We start from the raw sequence: 21,010 nt of genomic DNA on the forward strand, positions 1-21,010 counted from the left end.
CGTCCTTCCGAAAAAACTAAAATACAGTTTCTGCAGAATTACACTAATTCTCTGGTCAGACAACGGACAACACTGCGGCCAAGCAAGCCGCCAAAAACACAAATACCTATGCACCTTTTACTATGATTACGGTAATTTCAGGAACACTTGAGAAAGAACGCGCTTTGACTATAGGCTCGGGAATTGTGAGTTTTCTTGATAACGGTGCCAAATCGATACTTTTAAAACGGTATGTTTTGTCATTTAAGAAACCTTTATAATGATCATGATTCATGGTAGTTGATCTAACACGTTCAAGTCACAAGTCAAGTCAAAGCCAAGTCTAGTTACAATACCAAACAGAAAAAAAGAAAGTTGGCCTCAACCTTATTTTCCCCTCAGAAATAATAACCTTTCTTATAGACTCATTGAAGGCTTGTAATATTAATAATATCCATATAACTTGTTATACATGTATTTATGATTATCAAATGTTGGAATTTGGAAAAAATTCGAAGGTAAATTCACAAGTGGGATGCATTAATGAAAGTTACTGAACAATGTGTATAACACGTCATCGTTTTATAATTGAAAGGCTACTGGCACTTCCACAACAGTATTTTAAGCTATAAACGTATTCGTAGAATCTGAAAACTTTATAAACTTTATAAATAAACCTTATGTGGTTGATAACTCTGAATTGTTGTGTTATATGACTGTCTCTGGCTCAGCGAAGCCACGCACGAACGATTTGAATTTAAGATTTAGATATACACTGTATTAATCAAACAAAACCACATAATTGTACTAGATATAGCCTATGAAAAAAAATATATCTGAAATCCAAGTGGATTTACTCAAATTGAGACAATCAAAAATTGTTAGGTTGGACTGTCAATAGGCTATGTGATTCATTTTACTGATTAATACTCTCCAGTCAGTAAAAGAAATGAAATGGCAAACAGAGAAAGTCCGCTGTTACCGTAATACCAATAATAGGCGCGCGCACCTTTTGTTCACCGCAGTGTTACAGAAGGCTTCAGGAATTCTGTGGCGTGGGTTTTATTGCACAGCATCACACACACAAAAAGCACAAGTCTTGCTTTCTTATAACCCCACTAATGTTTGCTTTAATCTGCGCATCTTTTTGCAGCACAAGCAGTTTTCGAACTTGATTCGCAGATTAAATATGCGAAGTTGTTTTGGCCGTGTACGTGTACAGTCGTGGTAAAAACGTGTACAGTCTTGGTAGAAACTGTTTTGGCAGCGTTTCAACATGCTGATTTACATAAACAAGGCATTCTTTTACCGTCACCAAGTTGTACATGACATACAGGTGAAACTCGAAAAATTTGAATATTGTGCAAAAGTTCACTTATAGTTCAACTCAAAAGGACAAACTACTATATTATATAGACTCGTAACAAGCAAAGTGAGATATTTCAAAAATTTATTTGTTATAATTGTGATGATTATGGCTTACAGCTTACGAAAACCCCAAATTTAAAATTAGAATATTTTTTATATTATGGTTTTTATAAGCCATAATCATCACAATTATAACAAAGGCTTGAAATATCTCACTTTGGATGTAATGAGTCTAATATATTAGTTTCACCTTTTAAGTTGAATTGCTGAAATAAATAAACTTTTGCACCATATATGTAAAGCAGCATTATTTCACACAACTAATGTAAAAAAAAATTCCCAGCCTACAACATCATTAACGTCCCATTGAACTCGTAACAAGTTGGCTGAACTCAGTGAATAAACAGCGGTGACACCGGATTTCCTCAGCACTTGATTTATTTAAACAATGCCAAAGCCAGTCTCACAGAGACTACTTTGAATTACACACAATGCAATAAATAGACCAAAAACAAGATGTTTACCAACATATCCATACAAAAAAAACAATACAGTAGTGCAATATAAACAAGTTATGAAAGTTGGGATTCTTGCATTGTGGTCGTTGAGGTGGCGACGAGTTGAAATGCTGTGCAAATCCATTTCCTTTTGTTTACATGGATCAGTTCTCCATTTGGAGAGTTTATGTTTGAAGGAGCGACATGCCTTGACATCACCCACATGGGAAACTCTTGTGTTCCTTCCTAGCGCCTGAAGGATCTCCCACGATGCATTGCGAGTTAGTCCCAGCCCTGAGTGAGAGGTTCTTAGCACCGTCTAATACCCCAGAACGAGTATAGAGCGCCCCCTTCAGGATGGGAGAGCGTCTCCACACGATAAAGTGCACTCCAACAGCAATCTCTTGAACATATTGCAACATATTTATAACACACACACACACACAAATCATGCATATTTTGGACCGTTTTCGTCAAGTATCGTGATTCGAGTCCTGAACGGAAATGTTCTTTTCGGGTCTGCGTAAACATGCGAGCACTTGTTGTTTTTTTTTTTAGTCGTAATTTGGTTATTTCCGAAAGCAATCCGGTTTAGATGCGTCAAACGTCACAATACAATAAAATTAACCTCTTTTTAAATTTTTTTTTTTTTTATCGTTCGGATTACGAAGAGACTTGCGTAAGGTATAAAAAGACGAAACAAACAAAAGAAAAGTGTTAAATACCTGATGTGAGCATTTTGTTTTCCTGTGCATAGACTATACATAGAGTAATACTCAGGGTTTCGATTTTCTTCTTTTTTTATCGTTAAACCAAAATTCGGTTTAATATCGCAAACCCTTTGTACGGAGAGAAAGTCGAAAAATGGACGTCTAGAGGAAGAATGAAGCCGTCGCAGAACGAATAAAGGGAGCGAACGATCAAAAACACAAAGATTTCGTGAGGAAAACGGACGACATTTTTTTTGATGGTTCGTAAAACAGTTGAAATGAAATGATCCCAGATGAAATGCTTTCCCGCAGAAGAACCAGATGTTTGTTTAGTAGTTGTTTTTGACACTCCTTGGAGACAAACCGGTTGTCTTTGGTTGTTTAGGGCGAGTCGCTGATGGAAACTGCTAAAGAAAACACGCCAGCGTATCGTTAAATCCAGCAGCGTCCCGTTTGGCTCTTTACTAGGCAGAGTTTGGTTCTGGGTGCAAATAAAGGTCCTTCCCAGCATTCCCTGCCGGCTTGTTTTTTTGGTGTTCGTTCCACAGTTCTGATTGAGATCAGACTCTTCATGTATCTTTGTACCTGAAAGCACAAATAAAAACAAATGATCTGATTGGTCTGGTTCCCCAGAGTCAGGAACACCTCAAGCGTGTGTGAACGGAGCATTTACCCGCTTCGAACAGTGAATTCGGGAAGCGCTCCGAGAGACGTCAGCTGCTCCTCTAAGGCCACGATACGCAGGCCGATGTAGCCGGAGGACAGCAGGAGAAGAAACACCCTGAAGGACACACAACACCTCATTTTACAAATTGTTTTAGGAAACATTTTTATTATTAATTTAGGAAATATTCTTTAAGACAACATTTGTATAAATATTTTACAAATTGTTTTAGGAAATATTTTTATTATTATTTTAGGAAATATTCTTTAAGACGACATTTGTATAAATATTTTACAAATTGTTTTAGGAAATATTTGTATAAAATGTTCTTTAAAAAAATATTTGTATAAATATTTTACAAATTGTTTTAAGGAAATATTTTAATTATTATTTTAGGGAATATTTGTATAAATATTTTACAAAGTGTTTTAGGAAATATTTAATAATTATTGTTTTAGGAAATATTTCTATAAATATTTTACAAAGTGTTTTAGGAAATATTTAATAATTATTGTTTTAGGAAATATTTGTATAAATATTTTGCAAAGTGTTTTTTTAAGAAATATTTAATAATTTGTCAAATATTTATACAAATATTTCCAAAAACATTAATTGTTTTAAGGAAATATTCTAATTATTATTTCGGGAAATGTTTTTAGAAAATGGAGAAGAAACACGTCACTGTTCACACACTAAATGACCCTTAACGAACCCTGAGGGCGTCTCCGGCTGAAACCACATTCCTGCGCATCACAAGACCAGACTCGCTCGCCCACTCATATTCATGCTGCTTATGATGATGCGTCATATCGGGTGAGGCTACAATATTAGGCATTTTGAACTGGAATGATGCCGATGGCAATTAGATTAAATATGTTTAACGCAAGTAATTAAACAGTAACAAATATTTGAGGTATATTTGTCCATGCAGTTTGAACAGATTTAATGGAAATTCATTTTTTAAAACAAATGCACCAAAACAGCAAAAGTAATCACAATTTGTACAACATTTTTAGTACAGATTTTAAATATTTATACAACTACTTTAGAAATTAGATTTTTGGAAATACCGTTTACATTTTTATTTAATAAATATATGTATAAATTGATAAATCTTTTATAAATATTGACTTAGTTACTATTATTATATAAATACTTTTATAAACATTTTCATAAATAATTTTTAGTAAATAATTATATTTTCCAAGTTATTTTTATTTAATTTTGTATGAATCTATATTAAGTAAATTTTTAAATACATAATTGTAAAGAAATATTTATATAAATAATATTTTTTAAAATAAGATACTTAGTAAATATTTAGTAACCACTTGTTTATTAAACATTTTTTAATGCTTGATATTCTACGAATTATTTGTAGGAAATATTTGTGTGAATCATTTTTAGTAAATATTTCTATAGCTATTATAAATACATTTTCTACATTTACTAGATATTTGCATAACAATATGATAAATTATTAAAAATAAATTATTTTTTTTAAAGAAAAACTTAATTTGTAAAATATTTATACAATTTATTTAAATTTTTAATAATATCTTTTCTGATTTATTTGTGTAAAATATCGTAAGTGTGTGTGTAAATGTGGCTCTGGCGTTCGGACTCACAGGATCAGGTATACGAGGAGGAGTGTGTTGAGGTTGCTGACTTCTCTCTGGATCAGGAGCGATCGAGCTCGTTCCGTCACAGTCCAAACCCACGAACTTCCTGCGGGGACAGGAAGTAGAATCTCCGTCAGCCAATCAAACACAACATGATGAAGTCATAAACTCACGAGCTCATCGCGAGGCCGTACCTGCGTTCTCGTCGTCCTCAACCAGTTCTGAGATCCCCACGGTCGGGCTTGATCCAGCAGCAGGACCTTCTGAAACACACCAGAGAGAGAGAGAGAGAGACGAGATGAGGAGAGAGAGAGATAGAGAGAGAGATAAAGGGAGATATTTGTGTGTCTGAACAAACCTTGTGTGAGTCTGGAGACGAGAAGCTCTGGTTGAGGACACACACGTTCTCCGTTCACATCGAAAGAGTCTTCCAGACTCGACTGACTCGAGTTCAGCTGCCGAAACACACACACACACACACACACACACACACACACACTGCGTTAACACTCAATACTCATGTTGATACACACTGAATAAAGGGTTTTAGGAAATATTGAATAAATATTGTTTTAGGAAATATGCAATTATTATTTTAGGAAATAATAGTATAAATACTTTACAAAATGTTTTTTTTTAGGAAATAATTAATTATTTTTGGACATATTTTTATAAATATTTTACAAAGTGCTTTATGAAATATTTCATACTTATTTTAGGAAATATTTACATTTTTTTAGGATTTTTTTTTAAAGGAAATTTCTCTAAATATTTATCAAGTGTTTTTAGGAAATATTTGTATAAATATTTTACAAAGTTCTTTTTAGGAAGTAATTAATTCTTAATTTTGGAAACATTTGTAGAAATATTAGGAAATATGTAATTATTTTAGGAAATATTTATAAACATTTTACAAAGTGATTTAGTAAATTTTTAATACTTATTATTTTAGGAAATATTTCTAAATATTTTACAAAGTGCTTTTAGGAAGTAACTAATTCTTAATTTTGGAAATATTTGTATAAATATTTTACAAAGTGTTTTTAGGAAATATGCAATTATCATTTTAGGAAATATTAGTATACATATTTTACAAAGTGCTTTAGGAAATATTTAATACTTATTTTAGGAAATATTTATAAATATTTTACAAAGTGTTTCAGGAAATATTATTTTAGGAAATATTTAATACTTGTTATTTTAGAAAATATTTTGCAAAGTGTTTTTAGGAAATATTTTTTATTATTTTAGGGAAATATTAGTATACATATTTTACAAAGTGTTTTAGGAAATATTTTTTGAATATCTTTTTAGGAAATATGTAATACTTATTATTTTAGGAAATATTTCTAAATATTTTACAAAGTGCTTTTAGGAAGTAACTAATTCTTAATTTTGGAAATGTTTGTATAAATATTTTACGAAATATTTCTAAATATTTGACAAAGTGCTTTTAGGAAGTAACTAATTCTTAATTTTGGGAATATTTGTATAAATATTTTACAAAGTGTTTTTAGGAAATATGCAATTATTATTTTAGGAAATATTAATATACATATTTTACAAAGTGCTTTAGGAAATATTTAATATTTATTTTAGGAAATATTTATAAATATTTTACAAAGTGTTTCAGGAAATATTATTTTAGGAAATATTTAATACTTGTTATTTTAGAAAATATTTTGCAAAGTGTTTTTAGGAAATATTTTTTATTATTTTAGGGAAATATTAGTATACATATTTTACAAAGTGTTTTAGGAAATATTTTATGAATATCTTTTTAGGAAATATTTAATACTTATTATTTCAGAAAATATTTTGCAAAGTGTTTTTAGGAAATATTTTAGGGAAATATTAGTATACATGTTCTACTAAATGTTTTTAGGAAGTAATTCATTCTCATTTTTGGAAATATAAGTATGAATATTTAACAAAGTGTTTAGTAAATATTGAATAATTATTGTTTTATGTAATGTTATTATAAAGGTGCGCTCTCTCACCACGAGTTTGGGCGTGTGGTCGAAGCTGTTCTCGGTGGAGGAGAAGAGAGGGCTACTGTTGGCACTGCCGTCCTGGAGAGCACAGGAAACATGTGACCCGTGACATCATCATCGTCAAACACTCCTATCCTCCTCGATGATAATAACACTGATAATAATGATAAGCTCTCACCTCCAGCTGAGGACAGACGGAGCGCAGGAGTTTGTAACAGCCTTCTCTGTTCCTCAGAGACACGAACAGATACTGCAACGATCAAGGGTTTCATGCGCACGTTAAACACACTGTCCGTTTCATATCTCACGCCAAAATAATCATTAAAAGAGAATTCATGTGATGTTTCGGGACTTTTCGTGAAGCTTTTATAAAGATTGTGTTAGTCTTTTTTTTATAATTCGCATTATTCAGAACATTTACATAAAAATAAATGTATATGTTAATGCATTTTTTAAATTAGCATTAATCAGTATGTTTCACAAAATATATCAGGAATATGTTTATTGTGTCTGCGCATGATCCGGGTTAACCCCGCGTGTGTTCGGAACAGAAACTGACCTTCTCTCCGTCAGCGGTGCGAACAGAAATGGCGTTGGGAACGAGCAGCGCAGTGTTCTGCTTCTTCAGGACAATCACACTGGAGACCGGGATGACCACCTGACACACACACACACACACTGTTAGACTGAGTTTATTAACATGCACCAATGCTACATTTTTCTAAATGTCATAATCATTTGTCAAAGTCTTCGTTACGTCAATGAGCTCATTATTTCTGCACTGTTTAAATGAATACTTTTAAGTGTTCAGTTTCCTAAACTGTAATATGGACTCGTGCACTTTGAAGTCACGATGTGCTCTACAAATAAATGAGGATTGCATTTCTGGATTATTACCTTGGTGTCCTTGAGCAGCACAGAGGAGAAGAAGCACATGTTGCTGTCGGTGATGTACAGACGCCCATGATAAGGCACTTCTTTCTGCAGCGCACAGATGTAGGCTACAGAGAGAGAGAGAGTTTGGACTGTAAGATCACTTTATTAACAAAAACATGTACATTTTTAGTAAATAATAATCATTTTTGGGGGGTTTTTCCTGCTGTTTTTAGGCCCATAAATAAAAATTTGTTATGTAAAATTTGTTAAAGGATTAGTTGACTTTTGAAAAAACTTTTGCTGATAATTTACTCACCCCCATGTCATCCATGTCATTCAGTCGAAAAGAAATTAAGGTTTTTGATGAAAACATTCCAGGATTTTCTCCATATAATGGACTTCAATGGGGTCCAAAAGACAGTTTCAGTGCAGCTTCAAATGTCTTTAAACGACACCAGACGATGAATAAGGGTCTTATCATGCGAAACGATCGCTTATTTCAAAACTTATTCCAAAAATGTAACTTTTCTAAGGACAAATGCTAGCCTTGTAATATATTGTGAGGCGCGTTTGTAACGTCACGTAATACGTAATTAAGTTCAAAAGGTCACGGGCGACGAAGCCGGAAGTACAGAGTCAAAATCGTCCGACATCGTTGTTTTACCTTTTAATTCCTTTTTTGTAAACGGCGTTTGAGTTAGTCTTCACGTTCAACTTGTAAACACTGACTCTGTACTTCCGGCTACGTCGCCCGTGACCTTTTGAACGTAATTACGTATTACGTGACGTCACAAACGCGCCTCACAGAATAGAGCAAGGCTAGCATTTGTCCTTAGAAAAGTTACATTTTTGGAATAAGTTTTGAAATAAGCGATCGTTTCGCATGATAAGACCCTTATTCATCGTCTGGTGTCGTTTAAAGACATTTGAAGCTGCACTGGACATTGAACCATTTGGTCCCCATTGAAGTCCATTATAAGGAGAAAAATCCTGGAATGTTTTCATCAAAAACCTAAATTTCTTTTCGACTGAAGAAAGAAAGACATGGACATCTCGGATGACATGGGGGTGAGTAAATTATCAGCAAAAGTTTTTTTTAAAAGTGAACTAATCCTTTAAATAATGGCTTTAGCCTAAGACAGTTAAAAAACTAATGTAAAACTGTGTTTGACATCATGACAATCGTTACATGAGATACACATTCCTGTTCCTCACCATGGAGCAAGTCCTCGCTCTCGGGGATTTCCGGGAAGAGTTTGTGGAATGTTTTGTTGTGCTTTACGAAACTCTGATTAGGAAAACGATAGGAAACGGGAGTTTAGAACCGGTTTGATGTAAAACACACCAGTGTTGAGAAGAAGAGCCATGAAATGCTGTCTTACACTTCTGGAGTTCAGGCTTACACTTCTCTCCAGCGGCCTGTCCACGTCAAGAGTGTGAGACCTGCCAAACCACAGCACGAACACTACATTATATACACACACGTAACACGGATGTATGCTTATATTTTATAGACACTTATTTTTTCAAAGATATTTAAATATTATATACATGTAAAGCAGAGATATATGCTTATATTCTATATAAACTTAATTTTTTTCAAAGATATTTAAATATTATATACATATATAAGATGAATAAATACATTTAATTATATTCACATATAGCAGAAATATGTTTATGTTTTATAGAAACTTATTTATTTTCAAAGAAATTTAAATATTATATACATGTAAAGCAGAGATATATGCTAATATTCTATATAAACTATATTTTTTTCAAAGAAATTTAAATATTATATACATGTATAGTAGAACTATAAGTCTTTTATTTCATAGAAACTTTTTTTTTTTTCAAAGAAATGTAATATATATAGCAGGAATACATGCTTATTTCATAGAAACTTTTTTCTTCAAAAATATTTAAATATTATGTTCATGTATAGCAGGAATATATGCTTATATTTTATAGAAATTTATTAATTTTTTTCAAAGAAATTTAATTATATTCATAATTATATTATATTCAAATAGCAGAAAAATACGCTTATATTTTAAAGAAACTTATTATATACATGTATAGGAGAAATATATGCTTAATTTTTATAGATTTTTTTTTTCAAAGAAATTTAATTATTATATTCATGTATAGCAGAAATATATGCTTATATCTTATAAAAACTTTTTTTTCAAAGAAATTTAAATATCATATACATATATAGCAGGAATAATTGCTTACATTTTAAATAAACTTAATAAATATTATATACAAGTATAACAGGAATATATGCTTACTTTTTAAAGAAAATTAAATATTATATACACACACATATATATATATATATATATATATATATATATATATATATGAAGAGTTCAGATGCAAAAGCCTCTAAGTGCCATTTGAAATTTTCTTCTAGAATGATCATTTTTATCAAACTTGTATATTTAAGTTCAGTGATTTCACTTAAATGGCAATGATAATTACCTATTAATTGTTATTTAAGTGAAATTACTGAACTTAAATATACAAGTTTGACAAAAATCATCATTAAAGAAGAAAATTTCAAATGGCATTTAGAGGCTTTTGTATCTGAACTCTTCATATATATATATATATATATATATATATATATATATATATAACTGGTATATATGCTTGTAGATAATATTTACATTTCTTACACTTCTCTAAAAATAGTTTAATTTAGTTTAAATTAGAGCCCGACCGATAAAGGATTTTGAAGGCCGATACCAATACAAATATTTGTTGGTTTTAAAATCTGATATATCGGACGATATATATATAAATATATAAAAAAAAAAATTATTTATTTATTTATTTATTTATTTTTTATTGTCACAACAGAACAGACTGATGATAGTGGCGTTAGCTAGCTTTATGTTTAGCTAGTCTATGATGAGCCATAATTTAGCAATGGATAACGTCATACTGCAAATGGTAAAACATACATTTTCAATATAACAGGCCAAGGAGAGATGATTCGTCTCATTGCTATAACCGTCACGCGCTATTAAAGAAATACTTCAGTCACATCGTCAAAAGTTAAAAGGACAGTCTGTCAACTACACTAACAACGTAACGTAACTATTACTAGCTAATTCCGCTTCACTCTCGGCTTATTTAACCGCAGCAAAACTGGACATGATAGTCACAAATTTTGTCATGCTTATTTGAGTTTAGAGAACTGATGGGGATGATCTTTTAATGTGTGTCTCGTGACCAACTCAACGAGTGTTGCCAACAGGAACAGTGTAGAGTGCCCTCTGGTGGACAAACTATACAACTCCAACACTCATGACATGGTTCAAGCGTGTTTCGTCTGTTTTTGTTTTATTGTTGAAATATTCATTTATCGGCCATTATAACTGCCGATACCGATAGTTTGGAAAATGCCTAATATCGGCCGATAATATCGGTCTGGCTCTACTTTAAATAAAGCATTTTCTGTAAATATTAAATACATGCATAATACTTGTATATCATATACTTTTTTTTAATAACATTTGTTTAAGAAAATTATCAAAACAACCAAATTTTTCTGACATTGAAAAAAAATATCCCTTTTTTTTTAAAAAAACATTAAATTTAAAGAAAACAAATTCTCAATGATTTTTTTGAAGGGAAAAAAAGATTTTTTTATATGCTATAGTCACATTTTAGATATGGTAGGTAAAAATTAACTAAATGCATTTAAATACATAAATAAATACACATACAATAATTCACAATCTAAAAATATATCATTTGTTATATCTCCAGCACAGGAGCGGTGTGTGTTGTACCTGGGCAGGACCAGCCGGCTCAGGCTCTTGGGCTGCTGCTGAATCTCCAGCGGGTTTTCCTCCAAGCTGAACGCTTTCCTGCTTCCCAGTCTGGCTTTCGTCCTCCCCTTCTTCACCTTCCCGGGGATCGTCCCAGCGTCCACCGCGTAACTGTGGAAACATGGGAAAACCAGCGTCAGCTTCATTACCATCCATCCATCTGACGTTCCCTCAAACCTTACACACCGATCTGCCTTTACGAGAACTTATAAAACACTGAACACACACACACAGATGGCCAATAGAAGCCGTCGTGGTTATTTAATACGCTCAATACCAGGAACATCACTCACACAGCTCCAGGTTATGAGTTTCTCTATGAGAGTCAAAGTAAACACACAGATCAAACCATACCTGTACAGATGAACTCCATTTCTGCGAGATAATCGCAAACTCAGAGATCTACGCATCCTCCAGAGTGAGACGGACTCACGACTGGCCTCAAGCCATTACACTGGAGCAATAAAGCAAACCTAGACGAGAAGCGACTGAGCAGATCTCCAGCGGAGACGCTTGACCTCCTGTATGCAAATGAGCGTGGGCGGGGCTTATGACGTCAGATGGTGTGAGCTGATGTAACGGCACACCTGCATGTGAAAACAAGCCTAGAAACACACTTCAGATCGAGAGAAGCAGCAGCCAAAGCAAACCGGACTGAAAGTCATTTCAGAAACAGAGCGGTATTTTCTAACATCTGGAAAATCTCACAGTAAAACTATTTTCCAGATGAGAATCATCTTTTTACTCTTGATTCCTTTTATAACCGTTTCATTTCCTTGCTTTTGTTTTGAGATTTTAGTGCTTTGAATCACCATAGTGTAAAAAATCTACATAATATAATACTAATAACATGGACATATATATATATACATACATCCATGTTATTAGCAATGTTTTATATATATATATATATATATATATATATATATATAAAATAATAACTATATATATATATATATATATATATATATATACACACACACACACATATACATATATATATATCATTTATGTATGTATATATATGAAGAGTTCAGATGCAAAAGCCTCTAAATGCCATTTGAAATTTTCTTCTTCTTTAATGATGATTTTTATCAAACTTGTATATTTAAGTTCAGTAATTTCACTTAAATAACAATTAATAGGTAATTATCATTGCCATTTAAGTGAAATCACTGAACTTAAATCTACAAGTTTGATAAAAATCATCATTAAAGAAGAAAATTTCAAATGGCATTTAGAGGCTTTTGCATCTGAACTCTTCATATATATATATATAATAACTATAACTATATATATATATATATATATATATATATAGTTATAGTTATATATACATACTATATATATATATATATATATATATATATATATACATACATATATTTATATATATACATATATATTATTTATGTATGTATATATATATATATATGTCCATGTTATCAGTTATGTTATTTGTAGGTCTATTATTATTTTGTCCCCGTTTTCTCTTTCTTCTCTCTCGCTTTTTTAATTATTTGATGTATTTGTGTAGTTGTGAGTATTAGGATGTGTGTGTTAAGTGTGTTATAGGTGAAGCAGCATGACGGTTTCAACTAATTGGCCCATTAGGATCAATAACAATAAATTATAGCCGCTTTCTTGACCAAGTCACTCTTGTAAAAGAGATTTTAATCTCAATGACTTTATGACCTGGTTAAACAAATGAATGTCATTCTATAAAGCCACAGGAAATAAAACCACACACATGTGGTGTCTACATGCAAAGCGCAGTGCCTGTAGACCACATATTCAAACTAATCCTCGTCTTTCCAGCATTCAGATTCATGACTCCAGAAAAGAGGTGTGACGTGCTGACATATATAGGCTAAAAGACATCATGTGATGTGTAATAATGACAACACTTCGGCACGCCAGCTATGCATCACACGACAGCTTCCAGATACACTGGGCGTAATGACGACTAATTACTCTCAAAGACAACGGAAACATTCCTGAGGGGAAAGGTCACGACACACGAGGAAACGAGCGTTTTAAGACGGGCTACGAACTTAGCCAACTTTCGTTTGCCCGTTTTTGTTTTGAAACCTTCGGAAATACATACATGGCTAAAAAGTTGACGGTACAAAGTGCCACGGGTGAAAAATGTTGACTAACGGTAATCGCTAAAGAAATTTCTAAGGTGCATCAACGTATGAAGAAACACCAGGAAACAACGTAACGCACTTGTATCATTGCTTACGGTCTTTTAAATCTAGCGGCATATATCATTTCGTTTAATTATGAGATTGAGATTTTTGTTCTGACCTACAGAAGCGATCAAACGGGACATCTTTACGAGGAAGTGAACGTAATTAAAAACAACGAACTTTTGTCCTACTAGTTACGACACTTCAGATTTAAAGGAAGGGTTTGGGATTCGCAAAACAGACGGCAGATTTAGAAAATACACAACTCAAAAGATCCTCCTCTAACGCTGGCCTTGACTCCACCCATTCGGAACATGGACACAATATGCGCGCGAGGGGGGGGATGGTACGACCGTTTGATTGGCGCACTTACTGACCAATGATTGTAGGTGGTCTTGGAAATGATTGGCTGATGAGTTTTTCGAGTCCTGCCCGTTCTAATGATGATTGTATTGCTTAATTTTCATTGCAGTGCTTCGAACATGTGATTTAGAAAAAACGGTCAAAAAAGAAAAAGCACATACCCCGCCTTAAAAAGGATTCAAAGTTCAAAAGACAACCATAAAACTTACATTTTCTTAAACTTCACTCTATTGGGGTAAAATGAGCACGTTTTTTTGACAGATTGCACAAAATTCGCATCGTGACAAATGCATTTAAGAAATGAAAACAAGTACGGCAAAACTATTTAAAACACCCAGTGACAGTCAGATCACACGTTTTTTTTTTTTTTTTTTTTTACCCAGATCCAATGTTTTGGTAATTTTTTGGGTCGCCAGCTTCTGGATCAGATATAACCACCCAGGGGTTCAGTCATTTATAGTAGGCTTTGTGCGACCTTGTCAAATTGCTGCATGTCTTTTGTAAAATACAGGTTTGTATACATTTTTGTATCTATAAATACGTTATTGTTCTGTATTTCGTTTCATTTTAGAAAAGCAACAAACAGGGGCGAGTCACCTAAACAAGTCACGTCAATCCTTCGTCAATCTTTTCACGATACAATTGACTGATGTCTTCCATTACATTTTATGAAATTACTCAAATGTACAGATAATTAATACGTACAAGGTGAAAAAAAAAGTTCTCCGATTGTTTATGGACAGCTTATTGAGCCAGTCACAGCATATTGTTCATATAACTTAAAATATGATTGAAAATGAAGGAATTATCATGCAAGCCAGTGGTTGTGTCAAGTATTTAAGTTAATCCATGCATAAAAAAACACCAGTATTATAGTAAAAATTGATCAACTGCTGGGTCAAGTTAACCCATTTTCCTGGGTTAAATAAACAACCCAATTTGCTAAAATGTGTTCAGTCTTATATATACCCAGCCTATGGGTTGAAACACCCGATTTAACCCAGTGTTTTACTTAAACCACATGGCTAAACCCTCAACCACATCTCTTCCAGTTCACTTTCCAGAACACCAGCTGTAACTCCAGTCAAGCCAATCTGTGTGGCGTTTTTTGCACGTCTGAGCCTGAGGTCCAGTTGTGTATTCTGGCCAAATGGAGGCATTCAGGGAAACTACTGCCCCGGTATGGGCGTTTACAGGAAACACACGCACAAAACACTCCTCTTTTGTAAATGAAACCATTTTAAACCATTTGTTTGCCAAGCATTATATAATTCGAACGCCCTGTTCAAACATTAAGGTTTGACATTTGGAAAATGGACTGTTTAATGGGTATTTTAACAATACTAAAGGACCTAGAGATCCTATTTGCACACCTAATGTTGTTTACACACCTATTACCTCCATTACATTATCTCATGAACAGCGAGCCTCAAGACACGCAGTGATTGAAAACAAAGACGATGAGCATCAAATGTCGCCCGCTGATTCATTCAGATGCTGATAATAAAGAGCTAACGCGCCTTTCTCGATGGATATCTAGATCTGGTTTGAACTAGCACCAAACAGTGGCATGAGAAGCTTCATAAATATGCCAAACAAGGAAATGTGTTAAAGTTCAAGGCCTGTTCCCAGCCATAAACTTTCATCACGCTTCCCTTTGTGCTGAGAATGAAAGTACATTCTTTTGAAATGACTAAAAAATTAAAACGATTTTCTTGCTTCCTTTATGAATTTCATTCAAAAGCTGCAACAATACAGGCCTATACCCATAACCAAACAAAGCTCAGATTCAATCCAACAGCTACAACAACAAATCAATCCCCCAAAACAAGTGGGTTCAATGACGTATCTCTCACCCAATCATGACTATTCATCCCAGAGACCACGTTATAATCGTCCCCTACCTTCTCAAATCTTCACACACAACCGCGTCCATTCGACTCGAGTCCTTCTCGCGATCCATCGCCACGTCTAACTGAATCGCTCTCAGCCAGTTGCTGAGCAATGGGGTCTAAAGGTTTGCTTTACAGCTGCTCCGTTACATAAGCTCGATCAGGCCTTCAGGACAAGACGAGATAATAAAGCACAAGGAAGTTAAAGTTGAAGCCGAGGGAGGGCTAAAACAATCCTCCGCCGGCCCACTCCGCTCACCAGCTGGGGTTTCCATGGAAACGAGTGGGTGATGGTGGCATCCCATAATAGCCCATTTAAATACCATTGAAAGGATGCAAACTAGTGAGACAAGAAGAAGTCCAAACAAAGGCCAAGCTATTGTCTTTATGATGGGGTAGGTCGTCAACAAACCCATCTATAGCGAGACCAACAACCAAACCAAAGGTCTGACCAATGTTGGATATCAGAAAGTACATTTTCCTTCTCCAAGGTTTCGATATGACTTGAACAGGTTTATGACGCTTTCCTAACTAGGGCTGTAACAATATTGCAATACAAAAACGCATGTATTGTGGATAGTGACAATATTGTGTAGGGTATAGTTCACCCAAAATAAAAATAAAAAATATCAAGTTTTCAGAGTTTTAGTGTCAGTACTACATTAATCTACTATATGTAATGTTGAATATAATGTATAATAATGCAATGGGGAGATATTTATGTGTCCGGATAATGCCAAATATCTGATGCTACACTCTAAAAAATGCTGGGTTGTTTTAACCCAACTTTGGGTCAAATATGGACTAACCCAGCCGTTGGGTTAAATTTTTACATTACGTTTTTAACACAACATTTCGGGTTTGACCCAAAATTGGGTTAAAACAACCCAGCATTTTTTAGAGTGTACCAGTAAAAAGCCCTACGTTATTGTAAATATATCAGTGCAAGCATATTCGTCGACAATAATTCAGTGTTTTCCGCTTCAGAATCATGAATATTGTTTTTCTGGTGTCTCTATTGTCCTGTGTTTTGGGTTTCAGCACCATTTTACACCCAATGTAATAACAATTTTAAGATTTTAATGAACAGTGAAAAACCTTTAACCTTTTACCATATACTGTATCTTGGAGTATCGCAATAATATCATATCATGAGTTCAGTATCGTGATATGTATTGAATCGTGACATGAGGCCATCGGTACGCCCTTATTTCTAACAGATTCAGAGTGCAAAAAAGCTATTATAATGAAATTATCAATTCCATAAATAGAAAATCATACAAAACTGGTAACCAGACACAGTATAAAAGTTAATCAACAACCAAGATTTCAGATTTCCGCTAAAAGTTTAACTTTTCTCAGTACAGATGCAAGGAGAACCAACACAATTAAAACACACCAGGAATAAGTGTTGACAAAAGTCGAGCTGTGCACTGGGAATTTAATATGTGGCCCACAGCACGTTCCAGTTCAACTACCATTGAACCTTTTCTCCATCTGACACCTGACCTCCTAGTGTCATGACCAATGAAATCATTATGAATCATAAATCTGATTGGCTCATTGGTGAATCACTGTGCCGCAAAAACAAAATCGTCAAATCTTTGTCTGCACTTCTTTTTATCAGTTCATTCTGTACTTAGGTTAATAAACAAGGCGCCACGTTCTAATGGTTGAAGATTAAGCGAGTGTTACACTGGTATCAGCATAACATGATATTGAGAATATCAGGTCAGCTTTCATTACGTAGCCTAAGCAGATCTGCAAGGGTACTAGTCTAGATCACCATTGGTGGATGGAAGGGAGGAACTGAACGCGGTTCGGGTTTGCTGCCAAGAAGCCGGCATGTAAATCAGAGAGCGACAGGTTGAATTGTGCCAAGGTTGCACACCAGGAAAACCATAGATCATTTTCAAGTTGAGCAAGTCATGTATTTCCCTGCTGACAAAATGAATGGACTGGAGCGGAAACAGTGAGAATATGGTCAAACCACACGTAAAGAATTGAAGGTCGTTGTGATAAATGATCAGCGTGGGTGTGTGTAGAGAAAAGGTTATTAGAACTAATGTTGAGTTATACCATATAGGCAATAATCCACAAGTCCTATACCTCTAAAAAACCCAAATCTAAACATAGAAACTACAAAGCACAAATAAAACTTCCAAACTACACTAGGATTTGGTCTAAAGAATCAAGATTACCCAACGAAAAAAACGGGTATAATCTTGAAACCAGAGTTATTGCCTCGACATCTATCGAGCCACATGGTCCGATCGGAGCGAACACCAATCCCTGTCATTTGTGGAAGGGGGCCAACCCTTCAACACAGAGGACATTTGTGCAAGTCATGTGATTTGAATGCATCGGTCTGACTTCCTCAATGTAACTGCTCTAAACAGAAAGAGGTCTTTCTTTCCATGGACCAATCCGGTCCAAAAGAAGACTGGAAATTCCACCCGAGAATCACATGAAACTGATCATATTTCCGTCTTGGGGAAATGCAGATCTTCAGTAGAGGTCAAGGTCATTATTGTGTCATGGAACTTACCAATTTTGGGCGAAATGCTTCTCAAACTGGAAGATTGAGACGTTTGTTTGACTTCAAACAAAGAATCAAGAAATTTGCTGTGAAGTTACGTATTTTATGGGAAAATAGCTAACCCGAATGACCTCAACTCGATCAAAATACAGTTAGGTGGTTCTTGTGTAAGACTGAGTTTCCAATGAAGTTGTGTAAGACCACAATTAGCTTTATGTCCTTTACCGGTTATCTACTTATATGAACGATAAGCGGCTAAGGCATTGTGGGCCCATAGTTTTCTTTACAAGGCCCGGAGAAGCGAACACAACTCCAGTGGGTTGCAAAATTAGACCAGACAACGTTCCCACACCTGGAACAAGCTTTCGGGCTAAAAATAGAGTGCCGACAGATAACATGACCCACATGTGTTGGACAACCACTACAATGGAGGACCAATGAGATCATCTGGAGAAACGCTTGTCAATCTTAACCACTTAGGAGGCATTGTGATGTAATGACGGCATTTAGCCCATGCCGTAATTTGATTATGACACATTTCTGCTCCAAATTACATTTAGAAACTCCATTGAAGACAAAACAGTTTGGGCCAATTAATATTTAAATCGCCCAAGTGAATGGAAAACTCGTGCCTTGACGAAGGTTACGAGTTTAGAGCATAACTGTGATGAAGATTGGTTTGTTTGTGTCACAATCACTATGAGGGTAACATCACACTATACAAGGACTGATTTGGTATGATATAGGCCAAGGTATATTTTCCATCCAATGACCGAATGGATCTGTCAAAAATAACTCAGCGATTGGAAAATGTGAGGCAGGGAAATCAGCTCTAGTCTAAAACTAGCTCAGTAATTCCTGTACATTAGCATGAGCGATGTGATCCATTTACAATACCGGCTTAACGACTCTAACACCAACACATGAGTACACATAAAAGGCAGATATTACATTATGCTCCAGGGCTAGTTTTTTAGGCGTTTGAAGGTGGATGACTAGCTAATACACACCATGATAATACCATAGTTCATTCATAGCATGGCATGTCCAGAAACATAGTGGCATAGTACATGTCAAAATCGATGGTATTATTGTGGTGCATATCAAAATGATGTCATGGTATTATATCAATGTCATGGTAAATTTAAAACAACACATTGGCAATTTTTGTAAAGGATGTAAACAACATGTTTTAAATAAGAAAATTCCATGGTATTAACACCTAATGTCATCCCAGTACCATGGTAGTAAAGGGAATGCAATAAAACAATAATGGTGTAGTAGGCCTAATTAAAATGCGTAAAACAAGCTGGAACAAAAAAAAAAGATAAACAAACAATTAAACTATACAGACACATGAAGTAGCAATTAAATAATCTCTAATCTATATTTGAATAAGATAAATCAGTCATCAGGAAGCAATAATGTCACCACGCACGCACGCACGCGCGCGCACACACACACACACACACACACACACACACACACACACACACACACAGACTATAAAACAACATTCTGACCTATATCACTGCAAAACGTACACATCACATAATCTGATCATAGCAACACACTAAGACCTTATAATATGATATTATAATTGAATAGTTCAAACATAAACACATCATTAACATATTTAAATGCGGTTTTCTCGGATGACGACAGCTGATAACGGTCACTCACCTCTCCTTCATTAAATGCTTGATTCGCGATATGGCGCTCTCGTCGATCTTCCTCAGAAATGTTTTTAATCTCTCCCTCTTGTTTTCCAGCATTCTTCCTCTACACAGACCGACACACGCCGACAGAAACACGCCGTTTAACGGGGATGCGATGATCCGGGTTGTCTCCGGCGTCCCATGAGCACGGCCTGATTAACAAATGAGACAAAATCGGACCAAGTGCTGGTGGCCAATCAGCGCGCATCTGATCAGCCACGCCGCCCAATCACGGCGCGACACTAGAGTTTGGACTCCACCCATGCCCTTTTAAGGACAGGACGCGTGTTCGCATGTAACGTGGTGGTAGGGGGAGGAAGTCAGGGTGGGGAACTAGTGTGTTGTGAATGGTTGAATATACACTGTGTGTCTGTTTTACTGACTGACTGGGCTTGTGTTTTTGCATGTTTTTGTACGGTCATGAGCTTTAACACATTATGTGTCTAAATAATACCTAGAGGTGGATTTGAGACTGTTTTTCATAAGAATGACACTGCTTCATTATTTGGTAATCAAATCATGCTCTTTTGCACAAAAATTCCATTTCAACATTTTTTCCTCGGATCACACCATTGCTTTGGTCACATGCCATCTCATGACCTGCATACACCCTTTCATGCATTAAACATAGTGTGCAGAGTGTGTGTCTGTGTTTGCAGTCAGTAAGGAGGAAGGAGTCAACCGTGGCTCGGGTTACACTCAAACTGACACTGCACCACTACAGGACAGATATCAGGACCAGATCCTGGTG

At 34.8% G+C, this 21,010-nt stretch overlaps 1 protein-coding gene across 3 annotated transcripts; it reads right to left on the bottom strand.

Annotated features, from left to right (window-relative positions):
• Nucleotides 1-2,475: 2,475 nt before the first annotated feature.
• Nucleotides 2,476-20,420, bottom strand: LOC120486523 (GRAM domain-containing protein 2B). Of its 3 annotated transcripts, none has more exons than XM_039682596.2 (13): nt 20,225-20,420; nt 11,517-11,666; nt 9,093-9,153; nt 8,926-8,998; nt 7,732-7,835; nt 7,394-7,492; nt 7,013-7,084; nt 6,841-6,912; nt 5,199-5,295; nt 5,035-5,103; nt 4,847-4,946; nt 3,228-3,335; nt 2,476-3,139 (listed from the first exon to the last, which is right to left on the bottom strand). In XM_039682596.2, the coding sequence occupies exons 1-13, from the start codon at nt 20,314-20,316 to the stop codon at nt 3,124-3,126; spliced, it is 1,113 nt and encodes a 370-aa protein (XP_039538530.2). In that variant the 5' UTR covers nt 20,317-20,420; the 3' UTR covers nt 2,476-3,123. The 3 variants fall into 3 exon arrangements, with proteins under 3 accessions (XP_039538530.2, XP_039538531.2, XP_039538532.2); XM_039682597.2 differs by lacking the exon at nt 20,225-20,420 and adding an exon at nt 16,015-16,152; XM_039682598.2 differs by lacking the exon at nt 20,225-20,420 and adding an exon at nt 11,910-12,315.
• Between the last annotated feature and the right edge of the window lie 590 nt (nt 20,421-21,010).

This window comes from Pimephales promelas, chromosome 2, assembly GCF_988280905.1.
Source record: "Pimephales promelas chromosome 2, fPimPro1.hap1.1, whole genome shotgun sequence".
NCBI classification, from domain to species: Eukaryota; Metazoa; Chordata; class Actinopteri; order Cypriniformes; family Leuciscidae; genus Pimephales; species Pimephales promelas.